Source organism: Dendronephthya gigantea, unplaced genomic scaffold (assembly GCF_004324835.1).
Source record: "Dendronephthya gigantea isolate DGI-Jeju-01 unplaced genomic scaffold, DenGig_1.0 000007F, whole genome shotgun sequence".
Classification (NCBI taxonomy): Eukaryota; Metazoa; Cnidaria; class Anthozoa; order Malacalcyonacea; family Nephtheidae; genus Dendronephthya; species Dendronephthya gigantea.
This window is the reverse complement of record NW_021163017.1, coordinates 2,133,629-2,159,651: the sequence shown is the minus strand read 5'-3', so window position 1 is coordinate 2,159,651 and position 26,023 is coordinate 2,133,629. Positions and strand designations below refer to the sequence as shown.

General features: G+C 37.7%; 2 protein-coding genes across 2 annotated transcripts; both read left to right on the top strand.

Moving 5' to 3' along the window:
- The first annotated feature begins 3,990 nt into the window (after nt 1-3,990).
- LOC114517184 lies at nt 3,991-7,561 on the top strand. The gene is made up of 6 exons (XM_028536843.1): nt 3,991-3,997; nt 4,283-4,442; nt 5,711-6,300; nt 6,587-6,702; nt 6,892-7,411; nt 7,551-7,561. The coding sequence occupies exons 1-6, from the start codon at nt 3,991-3,993 to the stop codon at nt 7,559-7,561; spliced, it is 1,404 nt and encodes a 467-aa protein (XP_028392644.1).
- Nucleotides 7,562-13,309: 5,748 nt separating this feature from the next.
- LOC114516987 lies at nt 13,310-20,083 on the top strand. The gene is made up of 4 exons (XM_028536618.1): nt 13,310-13,424; nt 15,207-15,811; nt 16,089-16,207; nt 16,413-20,083. Exons 2-4 carry the CDS (start codon nt 15,211-15,213, stop codon nt 19,959-19,961), a joined length of 4,269 nt encoding a protein of 1,422 aa, XP_028392419.1. The 5' UTR covers nt 13,310-13,424; nt 15,207-15,210; the 3' UTR covers nt 19,962-20,083.
- Nucleotides 20,084-26,023: the final 5,940 nt, after the last annotated feature.

Sequence of the window (26,023 nt, the reverse complement as noted above, 5' to 3'; positions counted from 1 at the left end):
AAGACATGAATTAGATGTGGCGATTAATATTTGAAACGAATGGACTATTCCGCAATTGAAATAAATGTAAACTGACTAGAAAAATTCATCAGTGCAGCTGAAAGAACATCCCACAATAGGCAAAATTGGAAAGTTTAATTTTTTCGATATTCAGTTGACGAAAAGAGGAGTTGGGGGAAGCATATTGAAAACATTTGTAAAAAAAAGTAGGGGCTGGGAATAGCTGCATGTTATGAAAAGAGTCAAGCCCTTTATTCCTTTCATACTATGCAAATGATTTATAATGCTCTGATACAGCCATATTTTGATTACTGCTGTCCTTTATGGGGAAACAGTTATGGAGCTTTAAAAGACGTCAAGCTTCAAAAGTGTCAAAATCGCGCGGCTAGGATAATTGCCGGGAAAATTATGAAGTAAATTCGGCTGACGTTCTTGCATCTCTCGGGTGGTTAACTTTAGAGGAAAGACGAATATGTAATCAATCCATATTAATGTATAGAATCAAGTTAAATAATTTGTCCGCGCCGAACCTGAAAAATCTGAAAAGAATGGACTTCACAATTTTATGTCGTTCTACATCCAGTATAAAGCAGTATATTGTATCTCTAATGTAATGCTTGGCAATTTTATTCTGCATACTTTTTACTGTGTGCGTGTGCTTTAAAAACGCAAGTTCAAAGAAGACAACAATTGTTCAAACCTCGACCCCTGTTGCGAGTAATTAATAAACGTTTATCTCGGCCTCTGGATACGAATTCGTTGCCATTCACCCCTTCGCTTGGAATTTGCCTGTGTGAATAACTAAAGAGGACGTGTAAAGCATTTTCCTGAAGTTGTGTGTGAATTGAGAAAGAAAAATAAGAGAGAAAGATATATATTGTTATCGCAGAATTATTCTAAAATCACAGCATGTGACTTTTTTGACTCCGCATATTTTTGTGTGGTCAGAGATGACTTCGATGATGCGTTATATATATTTATATAATAAAAGCCGTCTATATAGTTATTGTGCAGCATGTCCAAGTGCGTTTTTCAAATTCTATTAGAGAATGTAGCAATGTTTCCTGTATTTGTTTTCCAATCAAGGTTTGTATTGTTTTTAACAAATTAACTTAAGTTAAGAGTACCGTTGATTGTGCTACATCATGGCCTTTTTGCGTATTATGTTTCCATTTGTGTAAATAGCGTTTTATGCAGTAATGCTCATTCACTAGGCTCTGCTGATAACAAGGCAAATGCCAGCTTTGCTTTGATTCGGGCATCACGACTTAGCGCTTAACAGCTCAAAAGTGGACTAGGAAAATGGTTAGCAAAAGATCGAAAGAGTATAATTATTTAGGGCAAGCCTCGCCTCCCGCAAACCGAGTTTCGGCTATTAATGATTTTATAATGAACAAGATGCCCGCGTTCTGGCGTTAACTCCGGTGTGCCGTGCACGTGCCAGTTTTAATATAAAGCTTCTGAACATAAAAAATACAGTTCATACTCATTTTGATGCCTTGCGAACCTAAATGTTGTTCCATCGCGAAATTCAGAAGCACATCGTACTTTAAAAAGTATAGAAGTTCAATTGTTCAAAAATGTAAATAAACCGCATGATACCTTCACTTTGTCTTACACTTTGCCTTTTTAAATCTTCAATCCTGTGCAAAATGTGACGTGTCGACGCGCCCATACACGATCAAATATATTCTTACCCCAATTCAATCTAAACTTAATTCAACAGCATTAAAAGAACGGTTTACTTGTTCATCTTGAAGAAATTGGGTCAAATTGCCGTATCATGCGAGCGAAATCAAATCGCGCGTCGGAAAATTAACAAAAGCTGTGCACCGACAACTCTTTGGAGACAAAATTGTGACGTAGATAAATACGGTCACATATACTTTTCAAATACAAGTATATTTCGCGAATCAATCAATCAATAAAACTTTATTTAACCACGCTACCCTCATCATCTGTCGATGGTTTTCGTGAGGGGCGTCACACAATTACATGCAATAGATTAACTGAGAAACATATGTACAAGTATATAAAAAATAGTATTATAATATAAACGAATAAATATGTAAGTATTAAAGAAGATAAAAACTAGGAATAATCGATGTCTGACTCAGTAGTTACATTATTTTATCATATTTTAAAGATACCTAAAGATTTTTTTTCTTTGCTTGCTTTGGTAGACTATTCCATAACGCAGCCCCACTGTAACCAAATCTCTGTTTTATAAATATTCAGTTTTTGGTTTAGCAAGTGAGAGATTTATGTCGCAATTTCTAAGATTATAATTCCTCATTTTTGTCTCCCTGGTAATAAATTTATGTTTTAAGCTAGGGGGTGAGTGGTTGTTTAGTATTTTAAACATTAATGAAAACAGATTTATTCATTTTATGTCTATCATTCAGATTCTTCCACGACATATTATATAGCATGAAGCAAATCCATCGATCTATAACATCGTAGTTGGCCCCGGTCATAATTCTTGCCGCCCTATTTTGTAGTTTTTGCAATTTTTCAATGAGTAAGCTTCCATAATTATCCCATGCATAAAGGAGAGCAATAACCAAAATATGGGAGCACGAGAGAATTATACAAATTTTGTAAAGTTTCGTACGGTACAAATTGTTTTACTCTTTTAATAATTCCAATGCCGGAGACAACTTTAATTTCTGCATGTTGCATCTATATGCTTATTCCAGCTCATTTTTCGTCTAGTTCTACTCCCAAACAACGAAAAAGAGGAGTAGCAAGTAACAAGTTTATCATTAATCGTTACTTGATTATTCCCAACTTTGTGTTTCAAATTATAAGAAGATCCTATAAACATTGCTTTTGTCTTTTTTGTATGAAGCTGTAATTTGTTTTGGGAGAGCCATTTCACTATATTTTCTAGATCCTGATTAACTCGCATTGCGCAATGCGCAAGCGAGTTCTTAAAATGGGAATCGTTCTTATTAATATTTTTATGGTCGAGAATTTCGCGGGTGTTCTGTTGCTCTCATGCTTTTCAACTTCATGTTGAACCAAAGTTGCTTAATATCGCTATGAATTCTCTGATCAAACTGAGTGCAATCTCAAATCAATCTCACGAGTTCTCACTAGTACTATCAATTGAAAACGATACAACGACGTTGTCAATGAACTGTGCCATGACGTGCTACGAATATCTGAACAAGACTAACTCCACTGTGCAACAAGACTAACTTCACAGTGCAATTAAATTTATCCAATGCTCTCCCCATTTTCACGCCCGTTACGTTCCGTTGCATAGCTGAACAACTATGGCAAGCCTAAACACACGCCTGAGTAAGCGTCTTTTTTGTCATAGCCCTAGCTCGACTCAAGCAATGCGAGTTTAATGCCTAGCAGGCATCTTGTTAAGTTTTGTTATTAGTTCTAAGAAACTTGAAGAAGACGCATATATTTGCGTGTCATCGGCATACATGCCAGGAGTTGAGGTTTTAAACATGCTGGCAAATCATTTTTTTTAAATGTATCCATTCGCCTGATGATCGCCTTGAGCGTGAAACACCGTGTAGCGATGACAATATTTTTTAGAATAATTAAACATTTATTTATTTAATTATATTGCTCTATTTATTGATATTGAGCACTCTTTGTTCAAGTACGGACAATATTATTATTATTATATATAATAATAATATATATATACACTGGCGGTCAAAAAGAACTGCTCAAAACCAGTTAGAATGCTCTCAAATGAACGTAACTGTCCCTCTAACAATATTCATGCAATATAATGCATGTATTTTGCAATACAAAATTCATGAGGGGCGAGGTGATATCAGTTTTATCGCTTGAGGGACGATATCATAGGGATGATATCGTCCTGAATTTATGGGCCATTAATTGCAACCGCCTTTTCCTGTACCTCTCTCAGAAACAGAAACGGCGGAGACCCACCAGCCAGAGTTGTTTTTGCGCCTTTAATTTCATGCATGTTTTCTTCATTTCAGCCCATTTTTTGCAATGGAAGGTACTTTTCAAGGTGGTGTCGCTTTCGGTTTCGGACCTCATAGTGGGAACTTTTCATTCATAATCACCACTGACAATATAGAGGTGGCTAGAGAATTATGTGAACTCGGTGGATACATTGGATTGGGCGTTGGAGTGACTACACTAGGAGTTCTGTTGAGCTATAGGTTGTTAAGACCTTTAATCCAGGATGTTGTTAACGTAGTCTTTGGTTATAATCGAGAAGACCAAGATAATCCGAATGCTGAAGCAGGATCACTACGTGTTAAACTGCGTTGTTTAACAGAAAAGAGATTTCTTGAAATTTTACAAGATTATGAATCCGGAGGAATAAAACAACGTTTGGAAAACGAATTTTCTCAGGTTAAGATCAAAGTTGAAGGTTTGAAGGTTGAGATTAAAAACATGGAAGAAGTAGAAAAAACAAGAGCCGCTATAGTCGAGAGGTAGCTATGTGGAATATATTTTTACCATGAAGCGTTTTCATAGGCTCTTTAATCGCATATCTAAAATTAACAGCACGTGCATTCCCATATGTGGGCATAGGTGCCTATACAACTGCTATTTAATGGAGTTTATTGAATCTTATGAAGAAATATTCCGGTTTTGGTTTAGGAAGTGAGAGATTTATGTCGCCATTTCTAAGAATATAATTCCTCATATTTGTCTCCCTGGTAATGAATTTATGTTTTAAGTTTGGGGGATGAGAGGTTGTTTAGTATTTTAATCATAAAAACAGATTTATTCATTTTATGTCTATCATTCAGATTCTTCCACAACATAGCATGAAGCAAATCTGTTGATCTTACCTTCGTAGGTGGTCCCTTCATAATTCTTGCCGCCCTATTTTGTAGTTTTTGCAATTTTTCAATGAGTAAGCTTCCACAATTATCCCATAAAGGAGAGCAATAATCAAAATATGGGAGCACGAGAGAATTATACAAATTTTGTAAAGTTTCGTACGGTACAAATTGTTTTACTCTTTTAATAATTCCAATGCCGGAGGCAACTTTTTTGCATGTAGCATCTATATGCTTATTCCAGCTCATTTTTCGTCTAGTTCTACTCTCAAAAAGCGAAAAGAGGAGTAGCGAGTAACAGGTTTATCATTAATCATTACTATTACATTGATCATTCCCAACTTTGTGTTTCAAGTTATAAGAAGATCCTATAAACGTCGCAGATAGATAGATAGACAGATAGCTACTGAAAATTCTAGCTTCTAATTATAGAATTGCATATGTTGTGTAATATGACAATTAACGCGACTTAATCGGGGGGAAGCCTTACTAAGAACTCTTGAACCGCTTATTTATTTAAACAAAATGTAATCCCATGCAAATGTAATCATATGTAATTCTAATTAGATTTCGAGTATCTATCTATCAATCTGCGGCCAACGCATCAACAAACTAATAGCTCGCGTGATTTAACTTAAAGTGGCAACTAATTGAAAGAATTTTATTTATAATTGTCATTTTGATGGCAGTTTATGATTAATGGCTTATGCCATCCCCACAACCACCGTGGTATATGTTTGACCAAAGTTCTTACACCTGCATTGAGGGATGTCCTTGCAACTGAAATAACAAAATGAAATAATGATTTGTGTCGACCACCGACTGATATCGACACACAAGTGCAATTTGTGTAGTTACTGATCCTGTTTGAGACAACGTTGTTAACTTCAATTATGATGTATTTGATTCTATAGTGCCATCTCAACCACCGTAATAACGGACGAGGAAAGAAGATGGGTTGTTATTGGTGTGTGTTTGACCAAAGTTCTCCCACCTGCGTTGAGAAATGTCCTGGCAACCGAAATACCAAAATGGCATCATGTTCTATGTCAACCACCGACTGAGATTGACAAACAGGTGTATCACCGACATAAAAAACAGTTGAATCCATCAACTATAAAACTCAACTATAAGAACATTAACAACAATAATGTTCATAAATCACCATGGTTATATGATTATGCAGTTAGAGACCCATTGTCTTTAGCAAAGTTGTTTGTTCAGCCATTAATGTCTAAGTTTACTGGCTTTGACCAAACAATGGATATTTCTGCAATCTTATCATTGATTTGCGAAGCTGCTCCATTTACAGCAGCTGCTGCTGATGCAAAGACAGTCCGGTCTGACATCAGAAACGAGTGGGCACATTGCAACTTTGCAAACTGGACTGAGGCAAAATTTAATGATGCTTTTCTTTGTATGGAAACTTTGCTGAAGAATGTGAATCTCTCACTTGAAAAGGAACAACAAATATGTGATGATCTGAATAGTTGGAAAGATAAAGGTAAAGTGTTAAGCATAAAGGAAATCAAATTTTTCTTCTATTGCGTCCTCGGGTATTACGTATTTAGTGAATCAATAGCAATTTCCTGGCAATTCAGCACGTTGTTCTGGTTAGCTCGTGCAAGAAAGCATTTCTATGAAAATCTAAATATTTTCTGACGTCTTTTGTCAAAATTAATGATTATGATCAGTCAGGTCGTTTTATATAGCATGTAAAGTCAAACTGCATGGGATATAACTTTCTCTTGAAAGTTTTCATACAAAATAATGATCGACATTTTTCTCAGAGTTGCAGTTGTGTTTCCGTAGTCAACCTTTCGACATCCACACCTCGAGTTTACTCAAAGAGCTTGTTGATGAACTTCGTTTATCTGTGCAGACATTGAATTTAGAAGAAAACCAGGTTTGAAAATTACAATTTGCTGACTTGTATACTTGATCGATTGTGTCATCCCATACATATACTAGGAACAATTTAGACCACTTCGTTGTTCATTTAGACTTACTAAAATTTAGTTGTTCTTATAATTCATCCTAATTTATAGCAGAAGTAAAGTAGTTTAGTTGACGTAAATTATTTGCTGTATTACAGCTATTTACAGTACTTTTGAAAATTGACGACCTGCGTCGTCATGTCGAAATAATTGGAACACAAATTGAAAGATATCTTACCGAAAGGGAGCTGCCTTATGTCTTCAGTGCACCGGCACGAAATCTTTATTTTGCTGGTCGGATTAAAGAAATCGAAGAGCTTAAACGTATTTTGAAAGTTGGAGAAACATCGAACGAAAAGAAAGTCCGTGTCGCAGCAGTATGTGGATTGGGTGGAATTGGTAAAACAAGCCTTGTCACCGAGTATGCTCATCAGATGAAGGATTTCTACAAAGGAGGGGTTTATTGGTTCTCTGCTGAAGATGATACGTTTCTTGACAAGTCGGTGAATTATATTTCGTCAGAAATTGTCTCTGGTAATTCATTCAATTCGAATTTGGCACTTCTCCTAAGAAGGATTAGCACAACCAATGACCCATGTCTTATTGTGCTCGACTGCTTGGATCAACTGGAACTTTCATCCAACATGATGGAATTTCTTTCCTTCCCTTCGCACACAAGTATCTGTGGACACTTTGTCGTGATTACCAGGCGAAATCCAGAGCGACTTCTCAATGAAGTTTCGGTTTTTGACGATCAGTGTTATCTTCGATTAGAATGCTTTCAGCCTCAAGAAGCGACGCAATTTCTTTTTTCCAGATCTGGCATAACTCATGATGAAAAACTTGACAGTGATGCTGAATGTCTTTGTGAGGAGCTGGGAAGATTGCCACTTGCCTTGGAACAAGTCGGAGCTTATATTAATAATAGGCGTAAATGTAGTTTTTCTTCATACCTGAAGCAATATAAAGACGAACGCTTGCGACTGCTTGAACAACAAAAAGGGTGCGCTTTTGCACAAGGTAAAGAGTCACTGGATCGTATCGCTGTCCACACAACATGGCGTATCAACATGGAACATATAAAGAAAAGTTCGAACGGCGAGGAAGCTGTACGGTTTTTGAATGCTTGTGCGTTTTTCAATCGAAACGAGATCGAAGAAGAATTGATCAACGTTGGAAAGCCCGAAGTAGAAAGCGTCTCGTATTGTAGATGTGTGTCATCCCCTTTGGGCAGCCGTCAGATTCTGAAATTATTGACCGACTTTTCACTTTTCAAGTATGTCGACGAACACTCTACGTCCGTCAGTACGCATCGCTTGGTCCAGGAACTGGTCAAAGACAGTCTTGATCCTGAGTCGAAAGCTAAAAGTATCACAGACGCTGTTCGGATGCTTTCTTTTGCATTCGCCAAATGTTCTTCACCCAGTCAATTTGTGAATGAAAATAATCCCGAGGAGCAAAACATCGCCTTTTCAGATTTTCAACAACATTCTTCTCAATTCTACATGTGGTCTAAATTTTGTATGCATGGTCATAATCTGTGCAGAAGCATGGAGGATTTGTTGGAGACGCCTGTTTGTCTAGATCCACTGTGGTTTCCTGAAACAGCCAAGATATTTTACGAATGTGCCGTGCACTTGAGTGCTAATCGTAAACAGAAAGAAGCAAAACGTGCTTTGAACTTTGGATATCGCATATTAGACTGGCTTCCGTTGAAAGAATGTGAAAATGTAAAAAGTGATATTTCCAATAATTCCTTGTTTCCACTTCGCATTCCTTTACCCAAGTCCTTTCAGACAGAGATTAATCGATTTTGCTCACCTCCTTTTGTTGGTCATGCAGCTCTCCCTGAACAAACCGCTACAGCGGATGATGAACTTGATGCTGAGCCGAGATCAAAGAAATCGAAAAAAGATGAGAATTCTTCTACCGTTGATTTAACCTCAAGATTGAAAACTAATTTATCGTCTGAGGATGCGGGTGATAAATTAGCGCGTTTTTCAGATTGTTGGAAAGGTTTTGCTGAAGTAGCTTTGGCACTTAAAGACTCGGAGGAAATTGTCCGGGCTGAAATAGCTGCTGCCTTAGCTTTTTATCACAATCCGCATATATTTTCCGGTGATTCTCTATTCAAAGATACTTTCTTGGGTTTGCAGGATCGTATCTTTATTTGTAATTCTGTTGATGAACTTCGAGAAGCGATTTATTTGGACAAATTACAAGACGATGAGTTAAAGATTTTGCTTCTGGGATCACCGGAGTATATCCTAAGTGTTGCAACATTCGCCGAACCCTGGAACAACTGTGTCCTTATTGGAACAAGAAAAAGATGTTCAGTCTCCTTGGAGTTAGATGGAAGCATTAACGTGTTGAAATGCATGCTGGTAAATCTGTCATTCGTTTTTTATGAAGGTCGATTGAATTGTTTGCCTGAGTCCTTTGTTGAATTATTTGGCTGTAAATTCACTTCTCATGGTGATAACACGGACGCCGTAACAACTCGTGGTGATTTGAATGCAAAACAATGCTGTTTCGAATACAGTAAAGGCTGTGGTCTGTCATGTTTTGAGCAAGGCAGCGTTGTCGTGGCAGACAGTTTCTTGCGTGGCAACGGAAAGCACGGTGTTTTAGTCCAAAGCCAAAACAGGTCAAAATCCTGTGTCGTGAGCAAGTGTGATATTCACCACAATTTGCAAAATGGGATTGACGTCTCTGATGCCAATAATCTCACAAATATCTATAAAAATAATGTTTATTCCAATGGTCATAGTGGAGTACGTATACACCGATGTGATGCCGAAATCAAGGAAAACGACATTTCCGACAACGATACGTGGGGAGTTTTCCAGTCTGGAGGAGATTCAATAGATTGCGATATTTCAGTGAATATTTCAATGAATAGGATTTTTCGCAATAACTGTGGTGGAATTCGCTTGGGATATAAGCAGAAGAAAGGGAAAACGGTTGTAGAGAAGAATGAAATTTATGATAATAACGGTCCTGGATATGTGAACGATGTAAACAATTCTCAATACCAAGATAACAATCTCTCCAATAACGTGGAAAGTGAAAACGTCGGTGAGCTAGATTTTTCCGTTCCGTTTTGTTCAAATTGTCATAAAAGAACAGTCAGAAATCTGAACAGTTGTGGCAAGTGCTTTACAGCTGCGTATTGCAACGAGACTTGTCAGAAGAAACATTTCTCAAAGCATGAGATAATATGCGAAGATTTACGCGAGAAGTCAAGTTATTTGATAACTTCATTGGAACCACCTAAAACCGACACATCAAGGCTTAGAGGACGAGAGTTTGGCCCTCCCCGACAAGATAAAACAAGGTTTATAGTTAAAGTGTTTAATATACTTACGGGAGAAGAAGTGGAGAATACCATTATCCTGAAGTATCCTTCACTTGAACGCCCACTACAATTCAATTCCATCGCCATTACAGAGCTTGTTAGAGAGTTTGGGGTTCTACTCGTACGAAAAAATTCAGAAAAAGATCTTTTTCTTTATTGCATCCACGAGAGTGACGGTCAACTTCGACTAATCACAAATGAATTCGCTGAATGAATTCACAAGGTCATGTGGCAACGTGACTGAAGAAAATTATAAGCTTTACCATTAAGCTACAATCAGGTGCAACAATTATTGAGACAATCACATGAATGTTCCTTCTCCCAACAAGGGGGAATTTCGTTTTAGATCAATCTGCAAAGTTTGTTTGCATTTTTAGTAACCCAATCAGAATGCATAAATTTTGACTAAGAAGGTACATTATCTACCATTTTACATGAAGTATTAAAAATTTAGATATTCTGTTTGAAAATCCATCTTGGTCCTTCTCCCCAAATTCAATGTTGCGAGGATGCGTGAAAAGGGAAAATTCGCATACTTTTTTAACATTGACTCTAGTGGGCAACGGGGGGTTAATGCAATGCAATTTGAATAAAAGTTTGAAAAGTCTCATAATTTTTGCACATGGTTGTAGGTCCCGGTTCCTATAGCTAAATTTTAGGCCCCTCCTGAAAAAATTCGTTTTATAAAAGGTGAATCCTTGTTATGGAGCTTCATACCGTCAGTAATGAAAAAATCTTTAGGTGATCTTGCACAACTAAATTGTCCATCATTCATGCCACAAAAGCCTGCACAAATATTCTGCACGAACTTGCACTTGAGTCGCACTGGCGGCCTGGCCCCACCTAGGGTTTTGCAGCCCCAGTTCCCTAAAATTCTGGTCACGCTTCTCTGCTTCCGCCCCGAAAAATTTGGGGTAACGAAAAGAAACACTAGAATGAACGGGAATTGTTTACTTAACAACTTTCTCACACAGCAATATAGCAATAGCAATACAGCAAGATATAAAATAGTTTGCTTTAACACGCTTCGTAATACTTACTCGCTATATAGGACGATTAGTAACGTTTTTTATAGGTGTATAGATAGATGCATGTATAGAGTTTATGTATAGATTTTATGCACAATAGAGTGATGAAATAAAAAGAATTCTTCACTGATTGAATTAACTTTATTCACGTGTGAAAAATTGCCATACACAACTTTTGTTTGGACGTACGATTTTCATCACATGCGAATATTTGTCGTTTAGCATTGTGGCGGCAATTTGTTTACATTTTTTTTCAAGATGGCGTCGAGATAGTCGAAATACAGAAGTGAGATTCAAGACATAATTCTAAAATTGAAATGTCAAGACATTTTTGGATTCCACATATATTAAAATCTTTCGGAAAGAATATCTAAAAGTGTTTCGATCGTTGTCGACTTGATCTCTAAACAAATTTAATTAATAAACAAATTACTTGATAGTTGGCTCGTTTGTAGGATTTTAGTAATCTCTACGTACGTTAACTTTTACTTTGACGTATTAAAATATAGGCCTTAAGAAACGAGCATATTATACATGTTATTGTCGAAAAGACCACACCGCCTGGGTTGTGTTATTCATTTATTTCAATACCTTTACAGCGCTTTTATACGATAATTTTTTTCTAACCGGGTGCAAACAAAGAGATGAGTTTTGAATTCATTTTATTATGTCGCTTTGCCATAGGAAGCCCAGACAAATGAGTTGAAGTCAATAGAAATCCGTAAAACATTTGAGATATGTGTTAAAATAAATTAAAGATTTATGTGTTATAAATTTTCTACAAAACTACTGTTAGAACCATGTATGTAGCGTGCTCCAGTGGCGCTGCCATTTGACTATGCAACTAGCGACGTAACTTACTATATTATTGGGAAGGATGGAAACTCTCGCCTCAATTTTCAACATGTTGACAAATTAAAACACAAATTACTATAGTAAAACGGCCCGTCGACTGCTAAATGCCTACCGTAGGTTTAAGTTGAATAATCAAACTATACTTTCATAACAAAAATGATGCTGAATTCAAAGGAAAGCGATGGAAAAACGTACACAAATTTTGTAAATTGCCCGAAATTTTCGTGCATTCATGCGGGATGTAATTACCTACCATGCAAAATGGCGGCCGGCAGAAGAATCTGATTGGTTGAGAAAGTAAGCAAAGTATGATCGACCAATCAGATTGGTCGAGAAAGGTAAGCAAAGAATGATCGACCAATCAGATTCTTCTGCCGGCCGCCATTTTTGGTAGGTACTTACATCCCGCATGAATTCACGAAAATATCGGGCAATTTACAAAATTTGTGTACGTTTTTCCAGCGCTTTCCTTTGAATTCAGCATTATTTTTGTTATGAAAGTATAGTTTGATTATTCAACTTAAACCTACGGTAGGCATTTAGCAGTCGACGTGCCGTTTTACTATAGTAATTTGTGTTTTAATTTGTCAACATGTTGAAAATTGAGGCGAGAGTTTCCATCCTTCCCAATAATATAGTAAACGTCGCTAGTTGCATAGTCAAATGGCAGGGCCACTGGAGCACGCTACATGCATGGTTCTAACAGTAGTTTTGTAGCCTGCGCACAGACGTAATGTATTACATACTTTAATTTATTTTAACACATATCTCAAGTGTTTTACGGATTTTTATTGACTTCAAATCATTTGTCTGGGTTTCCTATGGCTTTGCCTGAACAACTTTATTCTGCTGTGGATGATCACTATAAATATCGCTAAATACGCTGAATTGCTCGTTTCATTTTCATTTCGTTTTCGCATTTCTATTATTCCTAGATATTTTTTAATTCATACGGCAAGCCCTGCACTCCTCAGCTATATTTTTTCCTGTTTTTGCTAGCATCAAACAAGTTCATGAACCCGTTCTTAAAAAGTCAAATGGGACATTGCCCTAAAGGTTTTGTTGAAATCGACATCATTAAATCGATTTTTCTTTCGATTTACTCAATAAATTTCAACATGACACTTGCCAAAAAAACACACTGTCAGATAAATGATGGTCGCTTTCAAATTCAGATGGCCAAGAATGAAAGAATGAACATCCTCTGCTCTGTAGCGGGATATCAGTTTCGTTATTGTATCATACTACTAAAGTGTTTGAGTGCGTAGGCGTCAATGATGCCTTGTGATGTACATAATAACTACACGCAAATTTTCGAAGAAATTGTTGGTCTGAGGGAAGGAAATAATAACTAAGAAGGCGTTTAACCCAACTAAGAAGGCATTTAAAAGAAATTTTCTTCGGCTGCTAATGCTGATCGTTTCAGGATTCTATTGGACGAAGACTTAAGGTGAGCAACATTATTCGCTTGTAGTTATAAACAGTATGCACCTAATGCACGTGTAATGTGTGTTAGCATAGAGATTATATGCCGTGTATTTACTTGTCGGGAACTGAGTGTTTAGACAAACGGAGGAGGACTTTATGACGAATGATCTCATCGGCACAATATATCAGCAAATTAAAGAATAAACATTGCGAAACAAAACGGCGTATCACCTGATATGGGTTTTTGTTTGCATGAAGCTAGTTTAATATGTTGTCCTCTACGTGCAAGGCGGGAAGCGTAGTTCGGACGATAAATATTAAAGCACAACGCAGTTCTTTTAATAAAGCCATAAAAGGCAATTTAGAACACTGATTCAAAAAGTATAGAAATATATTTGATAGTGACGTTTCGCGACTTTCATCTTAAGACGACTTTCATCTTAAGACATCTTGATAATTTACATGCGAAATTTGAATATGTATACTATTAATAAATTTACAAGGTATTAAATTACAAAGAATAAAAGCAAGGACAGCGTCACAGCGTAAGGACAAAACAATACATAAGAGGGTCCGGAAGCTTCTATGTGGGAGTGGAACTGGACATAACAGGGCGGGAAGGCTTTTTTTCCAGTGATGGGAGATTTCCCAGAATATCAGAACACTTGACAAAATCTCTCATCACTTGGAAACAGACTTTCAGCCAAGTTGTTTCAAGTCTTGTGACTTACGCTCAACTTTATATTGCTATATTAGCGTCAAGTGAGTCTTATGAGTGAGTGAAATCTTCGCTCTAGTGAAGTATTTTACGCGAGAAACATGTCCAAAATGTCGGAGTATGGTTATACACAATATTTTAAACGCAACATGCATTTAATAGATACTCAACAACAACAACATTTAGGAGTCCATGCTTGTCGTCTGTCCAAAAAAGTTCTCTTTCTTTTTTGCTTTCGATTTGGTAGATTTTTGTTTCTGATTCGACATCCCCACATGTGACACATGAGTGTGTACGGCGGGGATCAAATGACTGTGGACGTGGATAAATATTTAACGGAGAAATATTTTTGCGTTTTCAAATTCTTCCGGCATCGTGTAGGTTGTCCTAAGTTAAGACGAAACGTCACTATCAAATATGTTTTTATTATTTTATACTTTTTAAATTGTCGAAATGTCTTTTATGGCTTTACGAAAAAACACTATGTTGGGATTTCATATTTATTTTCGGAAGAAGCTAGTTTAATTTGTACCTTATAGCCTCATTGTTCGTCTTTTAGAACTGTTCCTATTATTTTTGTATTCCGTACGAAGGCAAACCCAAAGGTATATACTTTCTCCGTATACATTAAAAAAATGCATTTAATTCAGGGTGTATTGCCGAAATCTTTACAAAGAGGGAGGGAACTATTTTCCCTTTCCATTTAGTTCTAAATATTTCAAGGTTGTAAATGAGAATATTTCTGGCTATGTTCAGACAACAATGAGTGTTTTGAATACTGGAAGTAAAGACAAAATAACACCCAGGCTATTTCTCATTAGCGAAATGGCTTAATTTTACCATCATTAGGTTCTTGTATATACACGCATTACAGATGAAACGGGTAAAGTACCTGTGATTTCGGAGACAGTAGAATTTTGACTTGATCCTGATGATAGAATTGACTTTTTGTCTTCATTTTATCTTCATGAAAGAAGTCTATAATTTCTTGTCCAGAGTTTGTCAACTTGCTGATCATCTTTAAAACAGCAATTGTGTGTTCCTCACGACTTTGTTCACTACAATTATGTTCGATACGATTTGTAGATTGATGATGGCCAGTGCCATGCCCACGACTACCATAACTCATGAAGAAAGAAGATGGCTTGTTATTGGTTTGTGTCTGGCCAAAGTTCTTACACCTGCATTGAGAAATATCGTTGCAACCGAAATACCAAAATGGCATCAGGTTTTATGTCGACCACCGACTGAGATTGACAAACAAGTGTATGGTCGACATGAAAAACAGTTGAATCCATCAACTATGGACCTCAACTATAAAAATATTAACAACAATAATGTTAATAGATCACCACGATTATTTGACTATGCAGTTAAAGACCCACTGTCTTTAGCAAAGTTGTTTGTTCTTCCATTTATGTCCAAGTTTACTGGCTTTGACCAAACAATGGATATTTCTGCAATCTTATCAGTGATTTGTGAAGCTGCTCCATTTACAGCAGCTGCTGCTCATGCAAAGATAGTCCGGTCTGACATCAGAAACGAGTGGGCACATTGCAACTTTGCAAACTGGACTGAGGCAAGGTTTACTGCTGCTTTTTTTTGTATGGAAACTTTGCTGAAGAATGTGAATCTTTCACCTGAAGAGGAACAACAAATGTGTGATGATCTGAATAACTGGAAAGATAAAGGTAAAGTGTTAACTATAAAGAAAATCAAATTTTTCTTCTGTTGGAACCTTTTTTGAATGAACGCGTCCTCGGGCATGTCGTACTTAGTAAATCAATAGCAATTTTCTGGCAATCCAGCACGTTGTTCTGGGGTTAGGTCGTGCATGAAAGCATTTCTATAAAAACCTAAATATTTTCTGACGTCTTTTGTCAAAATTCATGATTATTACTCAGGTCGTTTTATATAGTAAGTAAAATCAAAGTTTTCATACAAAATAATGATCGACATTTTTCTCAGGGTTGAAGTGTTGTTTCCGTAGTCAACCTGTCGACATCCACACACCGAGTTTATTACTCGAAGAGAGTGTTCATGAACTTCGTTTATCTGTGCAGACATTGAATTTAGAAGAAAACCAGGTATGAAAATTACATTATTCGATGACTTGTAGTCTTGTATACTTGATCGATTGTTTCATCCCATACATATACTAGGTACAATTAAGACCACTTCGTCGTAAATCAATTAGACTAACTAAAATGCAGTTGTTTGGCTTATTATGCATCCTAATTTATAGCAGACGTAAAGTAGTTTAGTTGACGTAAATTATTTGCTGTATATCAGGTGTCTACAGTACTTTTGAATATCGACAAGATACAGTCAAAACTAAGAAAGGAGATTGACGAACTGCGTGGTCATGTCAAAAGAATTGAAATACAGGCAAATGATAATTATAGAGAGATAGAGCTTCTCAAGGGGGAACGATCTTTTGGTCAACTTGCAAGATATATTATCGAAAAGGAGGAGCTGCCTTATGTCTTCAGTGCACCGGGACGAAATCGTTATTTTGCTGGTCGGATTGAAGAAATCGAAGAGCTTAAACGCATTTTGAAAGTCGAACAAACCTCCAACGAAAAGAAAGTACGTGTCGCAGCAGTATGTGGATTGGGTGGAATTGGTAAAACAAGCCTTGTCACCGAGTATGCCCATCAGATGAAGGATTTCTACCAAGGAGGGGTTTATTGGTTCTCTGCTGAAGATGATAAGTTTCTTGACCAGTCGGTTAATGATATTGCATCAAAAATTGTCTCTGATAATTCATTCAACTCGAATTTGGCATTTGTCCTGCGAAAAATTAGCACAACTAATGACCCATGTCTTATTGTGCTCGACTGCTTGGATCAACTGGAACTTTCATCCAACATGATGGAATTTCTTTCCTTCCCTTCTCACACAAGTATCTGTGGACACTTTGTCGTGATTACCAGGCGAAATCCAGGGCGACTTCTCAATGAAGTCTCCGTTTTTGATGATCAGTGTTTTCTTCAATTAAAATGCTTTCAGCGTCAGGAGGCGACGCAATTTCTTTTTTCCAGATCTGGCATAACTTATGATGAAAACCTTGACAGTGATGCTGAATGTCTTTGTGAAGAGCTGGAAAGATTGCCACTTGCTTTGGAACAAGTCGGAGCTTCTATTAAAATGCTTAAATGTAGTTTTTCTTCATACCTGGAGCAATATAAAGACGAACGCTTGCGACTGCTTGAACAGCAAAAAGGGCGCCCCGTAGCACCGGGTAAAGAGTCACTGAAACGTATCGCTGTCCACACAACATGGCGTATCAACATGGAACATATAAAGAAAAGTTCGAACGGCGAGGAAGCAGTACGGTTTTTGAATGCTTGTGCGTTTTTCAATCGAAACGAAATCGAAGAAGAATTGATCAACGTTGGAAAGCCCGAAGTGGAAGGCGTCTCGTATCGTAGATGTGTGTCATCACCTTTGGGCAGCCGTCAGATTCTGAAATTATTGACCGACTTTTCACTTTTCAAGTATGTCGACGAAAACTCTAAGTCCGTCAGTACGCATCGCTTGGTCCAGGAACTTGTCAAAGACAGTCTTGATCTTGAGTCGAAAGCAAAAAGTATCACAGACGCTGTTCGGATGCTTTCTTTTGCATTCGCCAAATGTTCTTCACCCGGTCAATTTGTAATGGTGATGGAAAATAATCCCGAGGAGCAAAACATCGCCTTTCCAGATTTTCAACAACATTCTTCTCCATTCTACATGTGGTCTAAATTTTGTATGCATGGTCATAATCTGTGCAGAAGCATGGAGGATTTGTTGGAGACGCCCGTTTTTCTAGATCCACTGTGGTTTCCTGAAACAGCCAAGATATTTTACGAATGTGCCGTGCACTTGAGTGCTAATCGTAAACAGAAAGAAGCAAAACGTGCTTTGAACTTCGGATATCGCATATTAGACTGGCTGCCGTCAAAAGAATGTGAAAGTATAAAAAGTGATATTTCGAATAATTCCTTGTTCCCACTTCGTATTCCTTTACCCAAGTCCTTTCAAACAGAGATTAATCGATTTTGCTCACCTCCTTTAGCTGGTCATCCAGCTCTCCCTGAACAAACCGCTACAGCGGAAGATGAACTTGATGCTAAGTCGAGATCAAAGAAATCGAAGAAAGACGGGAGCAAAGGTTTTGAAGAAGTATGTGGCGGGATCCGGAATTCTTCTACCGGTGATTTGACATCAAAAATTCAATGGAAAAATTTATCATCCGAGGATGTGAATGATAAATTGACGCGTTCTTCAGATTGGTGGAAAGGTTTTGCTGAAGTAGCTTTGGCACTTAAAGACTCGGGTGAAAATATCTGTGCTGAAATAGCTGCTGCTTTAGCTTTTTATCACAATCCGGATATATTTTCCGGTGATTCTCCATTCAAAAATACTTTCTTGGACTTGCAGGATCGTATTTTTATTTGTAATTCTGTTGACAAACTTCGAGAAGCGATTTATTGGGATGAATTACAAGACGATGAGTTAAAGTTTTTGCTTCTGGGGTCACCGGAGTATATCCTAAATGTTCCAACATTCGCTCAACCCTGGAACAACTGCGTCCTTGTTGGAACAAGAAAAAGATGTTCAGTCACCTTGGAGTTAGATGGAAGCATTGACGTGTTGAAATGCATGCTGGTAAATCTGTCATTCGTTTTTTATGAAGGTCGATTGAATTGTTTGCCTGAGTCCTTTGTTAAATTACTGGGCTGTAAATTCACTTCTAATGGTGAAGACACGGACGCCGTAACAACTAGTGGTGATTTGAATGCAGAACAATGCTGTTTCGAATACAGTAAAGGCTGTGGTTTGTCATGTCTTGAGCAAGGCAGGGTTGTCGTGGCAGACAGTTTCTTTCGTGGCAACGGAAAGCACGGGTTATTAGTCCAAAGTCAAAACAGGTCAAAATTGTGTGTCGTGAGGAAGTGTGATATTCACCACAATTTGCAAAATGGGATTGACGTCTCTGATGCCAAAATTTGCACAAATATGTATAAAAATAATATTTATTGCAATGGTCATAGTGGAGTGCGTATACACCGATGTGATGCCGAAATCAAGGAAAACGATATTTTTGTCAACGATACGTGGGGAGTTTTCCAGTCAGGAGGAAACTCGATAGATTGCGATATATCAGTGAATATTTCAATGAATAGAATTTTTCGCAATAACTGTGGTGGAATTCGCTTGGGATATAAGCAGAAGAAAGGGAAAACGGTTGTGGAGAAGAATGAAATTTATGATAACAACGGTCCTGGATATGTGAACGATGTAAACAATTCTCAATACCAAGATAACAATCTCTCCAATAACATGGAAAGTGAAAACGTCGGTGAGCTAGATTTTTCTGTTCCATTTTGTTCAAATTGTCATAAAAGAACAGTCAGAAATCTGAACAGTTGTGGCAAGTGCTTTACAGCTGCGTATTGCAACGAAACTTGTCAGAAGAACCATTTCTCAAAGCATAAGACAATATGCGAAGATTTACGTGAGAAATCAAGTTATTTGATAACTTCAATGGAACCACCAAAAACCGACATATCAATGCTTAGAGGACGAGAGTTTGGCCCTCCGCCACAAGATGAAACAAGGTTTATAGTTCAAGTGTTTAATATACTCACGGGAGACAAAGTGGAGAATACCATTATCCTGAATGATCGTTCACTTGAACGTCCACTACAATTCAATTCCATCGCCATTACTGAGCTTATTAGAGAGTTTGGGGTTTTACGCGAGCGAAAAAATTCAGAAAAAGATCTTTTTCTTTATTGCATCAACGAGAGTGACGATCAACTTCGACTAATCACAAATCAATTCGCTGAATGAATTCACAAGGTCAGGTGGCAACGTGACTGAAGAAAATTATAAGCTTTGAGTGCGTCTGGCGTAACTATTGGGATTGAAGACTACTACAAATGTTTTTTTCACTCAGAGCAACTTGGCTTGCAAAATGGCATGAAAAAATATTTTATTCAAAATAAAAGAGAAATATTTTTGGCATAAGACAACCTTAACATCATGGTTCCATCTTAAAACACAAAAAAGAAAAAGCTAAAAAGAAAAGGCTTTATATTTTCCCAGAGCCATACAGCATGCATGCAATTATTATAACAAAGGTAAAAAGTAGTTTTGAAAATAAGCTTTTTCCTGTTCCCTCAGAATACTTTTATGATAGTTTCTCTTCTTGCATTCATTAACAAGGTAAACCATTAATGTTCTATGTGTCTTGAGATACGACAGAGAATGATATATAATAGGTATCCATTAATGTCGTTTGGTATCACTCGCCATGCAGAATTATCAAGGCCCACACACCAACCCTATATTTTGTATAATTAGGAGCCATATCTCTGTGACTATAGAACTCTCTGCAAATAATTTAGCCCTGACCACCTTAACAATAATGATTATGCTACAATGTTTGCTACTATGCCGTAATTCTCAATACTTAGACTTTAAATTCGGCAAGCTAAAAGATTTATAAATACTCAACAAAATATCTCTTGCACAAAAGATTTGAAGCTTGCACACGGCAAAAACAAATCATCTGAAAATGTCTCAAAATGGCCATTTTACGGTGGCAGATGCATACGAAGAGCCTTCAAAAGTTTCCAAAACCGATATTGGAAGAAAAATTGAACTTGTTTTCAACTTATTTGATAGTATTTTCTTTGATAGCAGTTTCTGAATACTAGGATTCAAATGTGAGCAACTGATGAGATATTTGACTTCCAACACCAATTTCTGCGGTGTCGTCCATATCCTGTGTAACCACTTTGACACTGGCAGTTGAATGAACCTGGAGTGTTGGTACAATTTGCATCTTTGTCACATATTTCTGTCGTTCCTTTCCCCCATTCATCAACATCTAGAATACATCATTTAATTTTAATAGTTGATACTAAAGGAATACCAAATGATTTTCCGTGCAGGATTGCGTGATCCATGCACGCGGGATGTTGCGAGACTTTCGGAAAGCGTGAAAATACACGAGCCGTAGGCGAGTGTATTTTCACGCTTTCCGAAAGTCGAGCAACATCCCAAGTGCATGGATCACGCAATCCTGCACGGAAAATCATTTGGTAATTGTTTTATAAAATAACTGTAGTGAAACAACGGTTAACTTTATTAAAATTATATTTCGCGTGCAGGATTGTCTAAAACGCGTGCAGGATTGTCTGATCCTGCACGGCTATTGACCAATCACATTGCGTGTTTCACTATAGTTATTATATAAAGTAAGTTCCAATATAACCAAAGAGTAGCGTGGCAGCGTCTTCAAACAACTTAGCATCAAATGTGGTATAACAACTGCCTAAATAGACAAACACTTCTCGACGTTTCGACCTGAGAGCCTTCGTCATACTAACTCTCCTGACGAAAGCCCTCAGGTCAAAACGTCGAGAAGTGTTTTGTCTATTTAGGCAGTTTTTATACCACATTTGATGCTAGTTAATACAGTATATTTGAGTTCTCGGTGATAAAAACGTTTATCAGCATGACAAAATTACTGCATGCTGATTGGCTGAGAGTTGTTTCATTACTTGTACTGTAGTACAATAGACTCTTCCTGTAATTACGTCGAAACTTTACCGTTTCTAGTTTAGAACCACCTTAAATGAAGTCTTACTTTGACGAGCTATTGTGGAAAGGTGCAAAACATCCTTCTTCAACGCATGCTATTCCGCCGAAATGTTAAATAAACGACCGAAAAACTTATCCTTAAACATAAATAATATTCCTCAATTTAAATGGGAGGATATTGTAGACAAAGAGGAAATTGGATGTGGCAGTTTTGGTGTGATTTAAGGTGATATAAGGACACGTAATGTAGTTAGCTACAACAATAATTCTATGACTTTGAGCAAGAGGCATTATAGCTATAGCTATAATTTTGTTATTGTGTATTCTTTCTTTTATACTAATACTGTGGTATAAAAAATTAGTATAGACTTATGAGCGATCCTTCATTTATGAATATATGTATAATTTACGTTGACTCCGTGTTTTCCAAACATTTATACTCCGTGTTTTCCATGTTTTTGGCAGACTACGTGTTTTTCAATATTATTACGTCAGACTCCGTAATTTTGACACCGGGACTCCGGCTCCGAAACTCCCGCTCCGGAACTCCGACTCCGTGTTATCCATGTTGTGATGTGGCAACGTTGAATCAAAGCTAGATATTTATTTCACCCGCTCCTCGTTTTGCAAAATAAAGTCATCCTATTGGCTGAACACTCCCGGCCTGACAGCTCAACATTGCTTCTGATTGGACGAGCATAGTAATTTGAATAATATGATTAATTCTTTCCTTTCATTTCTGATGTTCAGGCTCAGGAGAAGAGATTAATCATATTATTTCATATTATTTAAATTACTATGAACGTCCAATCAGAAGCGTTGTTGAGCTGTCAGGTCGGGAGTGTTCATCCAATAGGATGACTTTATTTTGCAGACACGAGGAGCGGGTGAAATGAATATGTGCTTTTGATTCCCGTTTGAGACATCATTTCAACGCTGGTCTTCGAAGAATAAAAGTGAGTCTCCTCCATGCCAAGAAAATTTCAACAGAAATTGCTATCAGATTGCTATCGTCTTCAGCAGAAGAGAAGTTTAATAGAAGTTTACTATCTCTGACAGACTGTCGTTGGTGTAATACCAGGTAATATGCCTTTCCCTTTGCGTGTTTTATCTGCTTGTTTCATCGTGAGCTTTTGGGCTTGAGGTTCCACGTGTCTTTAGTTCACGTCTTGTAATGCCTCTCTCGTGTTTTGTTCAGCTTCAAATGCATACTTGTATAGCACTAACGTAGCTTTTATTCTTTTCATGCAGAATTTTGACGTATTAAAGCGAAGTTACACGATGAAATTTGTGAACAAGAGATTGACGACCGATGAATTGTGGCTGAACTGGCTCAAGATAACTCGCCTTTGAAGAGAAAGCAAGTCTAGGCTTTTTCTGGGGAATATTGATGATATGAGAAAGGTAATATACGTCAAATCTTACCGTTGAGCCGCTAACCTTCCCTCTAACCACACGCAAATTACGTTTGAATTGAGTTCTAAAGACCTAAGCAGTGAACTAATGGTGCATGCCTTTTATTCTTCCAGGTGGAGTTTGAGAGCTTAAAACCAAACTGAATGAAGTGAAGTGGGCAAAAAGTCCGTTACCGTAGCTGGAATTGCCCGAGACGACTCGCATTTGACTCAAGATAACTCGCCTTTGAAGAGAAAGCACGTCTACGCATTTTCTTGGGACTTGTTGATGATATGAGAAAGGTAATATACGCTAAATCGTATGTGAGCCGCTAACCTTTGCTCCAATCGCAAGCAATTACCTTTGAATTGAGTTATAAAGACCAAACCAGTAAACTAACATTGCCTTTTGTTCTTCCAGGTGGAGTTTAAAAGCTAAAACCAAACCGAATATAGAAATGAGCTGGGAAAGAAAACCCATAGCTGAAATTCCCCGAGATGACTCGCATTTAAAGAGACGGCAAGTCCAAAGCTGCTCTTAAACACTTGTTGCTGAAATGAACAGGTAATTTTGGGTCTATTTTATTCAAAATAGGATGGGAAAACTTGAAACGCTTGATCAGGCATCATGCGTTCTCTCAACTGAATAATCACACCGCAAGTTTTCTCCCGATATTTAAGCTCCCTTCATCGAAGATAAATCTTTAAAATCACTGTCTATAACAAGCATTCTTTTGGTTTTATTGCAGGTAGCGATTTAGCGGGTCAAGCTATTTGAAACAACGACAAAACCTGTTCACAATAAAACGTGAGTATTAAGCAATTAAACATTTTAGATAAACCGAACAATGGGGAGTTTATGCATGATTCAGGTCAAGAACGACAACGGCCGCATGATAATTTAATATGAATAATGGCAAGGAAATACTTGAAATCCCAGAGAGGTTTTATAGATGTTGTTTTGGGTCTGTTTACAATCCCGATTTTACGCGTGTTTCTTCTCGATAAAAATGTAGTTTGCTTATTTCTTTAATCTTATTTCAGGTTGATGGGCTCTGTTGAGCTATTACCGACAAGCCAAATCGACGGTAAATCTACGTCTAAAGTATGCAATCTCGACGGCAAATCTACGCCTAATGTAAGCCAACTCTACGGCAAATCTACGCCTAATGTAGGCAACCTCGACGGCACTCTACGCCTAATGTAGGCAACCTCGACGGCAAATCTACGCCTAATTTAGGCAACCTCGACGGCAAATCTACGCCTAATGTAAGCCAACTCTACGGCAAATCTACGCCTAATGTAGGCAATCTCGACGGCACTCTACGCCTAATGTAGGCAACCTCGACGGCAAATCTACGCCTAATGTAGGCAACTTCGACGGCAAATCTACGCCTAATGTAGGCAACCTCGACGGCAAATCTACGCCTAAAGTAGGCAACCTCGACGGCAAATCTACGCCTAATGTAGGCAACCTCGACGGCACTCTACGCCTAATGTAGGCAACCTCGACGGCACTCTACGCCTAATGTAGGCAACCTCGACGGCACTCTACGCCTAATGTAGGCAACCTCGACGGCAAATCTACGCCTAATGTAGGCAACCTCGACGGCACTCTACGCCTAATGTAGGCAACCTCGACGGCACTCTACGCCTAATGTAGGCAACCTCGACGGCACTCTACGCCTAATGTAGGCAACCTCGACGGCACTCTACGCCTAATGTAGGCAACTTCGACGGCACTCTACGCCTAATGTAGGCAACCTCGACGGCAAATCTACGCCTAATGTAGGCCAACTCGACGCCTAATATACGCCAAAACTACGCCAAATCGACGCCAAAAAGCAACGTTCAGCGATGCCCGGGCATCGTTACAGGTTAGAGTAGCCTGGTGGTCAAAAAATGTGCATGCAGGGGTTAGTCTGTGCATGATTAACTTAACGAAGTTAACTAATTTAGTTAACGAACTTAAGTTAAATAAGTTTTAAATTCAGTTAACTAAGTTCTGGCCACCAGGAACATAGCTAATGCATGATGCATGTGAGCAAACGTTTCTTAAATTCGGTTAGATATCTTAATCGGTTTTGCGCTTAGGACTGCTCGCCTGTGCTTAGGGCTGCGCTAAGGTTTAGGTTGATAATTTGCTTGTTAAAACTTAAAACATCACAACTGTTATATATACCCATATTTCACCTAAGAAATGGCTAAAACGCCATACACATGCACTAACACAAATCACAGCCACAAATGGCAGACATAATCCCATAGGTTCTTTCCTCTTTCTCCATCTTGTCCTGATTGAAATCAACTTCGGCTCTTGAAATCCGGTCAATTGCGGCTTTCGGAATCAACATAGTAAAATGATAACTATAGGGTCACCATTCGGTCTGGTTGTAAAATTATTTGTATGTAAATACGTTTTTGATTTCTCAGCAAACATTGTAAATATACGATTATATCTTAATGCCTTACTATATTTTGTAATTGAACATATAATATTGTGTATATTTATGAAAAAACATGATTTATATCAAAATATGAACAGATACAAGACATCATGCACTATATATACCTCAAGATACTGTAGTTGCACATAAAATGGACACGCACAGGAGTAAATACATTGATGCAAACCATGGCCGCTATAATGGCTTCTAGTTTATCTCTTTTATCTCTTGCATTCACTTAAGGCTACAGTTAATATTCAAGCCAGAAACATTGATTTTACGGTATATCTTATACTGTCTTGCTATTCTGAAATACATGAATTTATGCAATCAAAGTTAACACACATGCACATGCTCTCTAGTTAGAAACCAATTACGAGACAAACATTGGCAGTGGCATTGTAACTTTATTATTTTTCCAAGGTCTCTGTGAGATTTCCAATCATTTAGCTTCGTCGAGCAG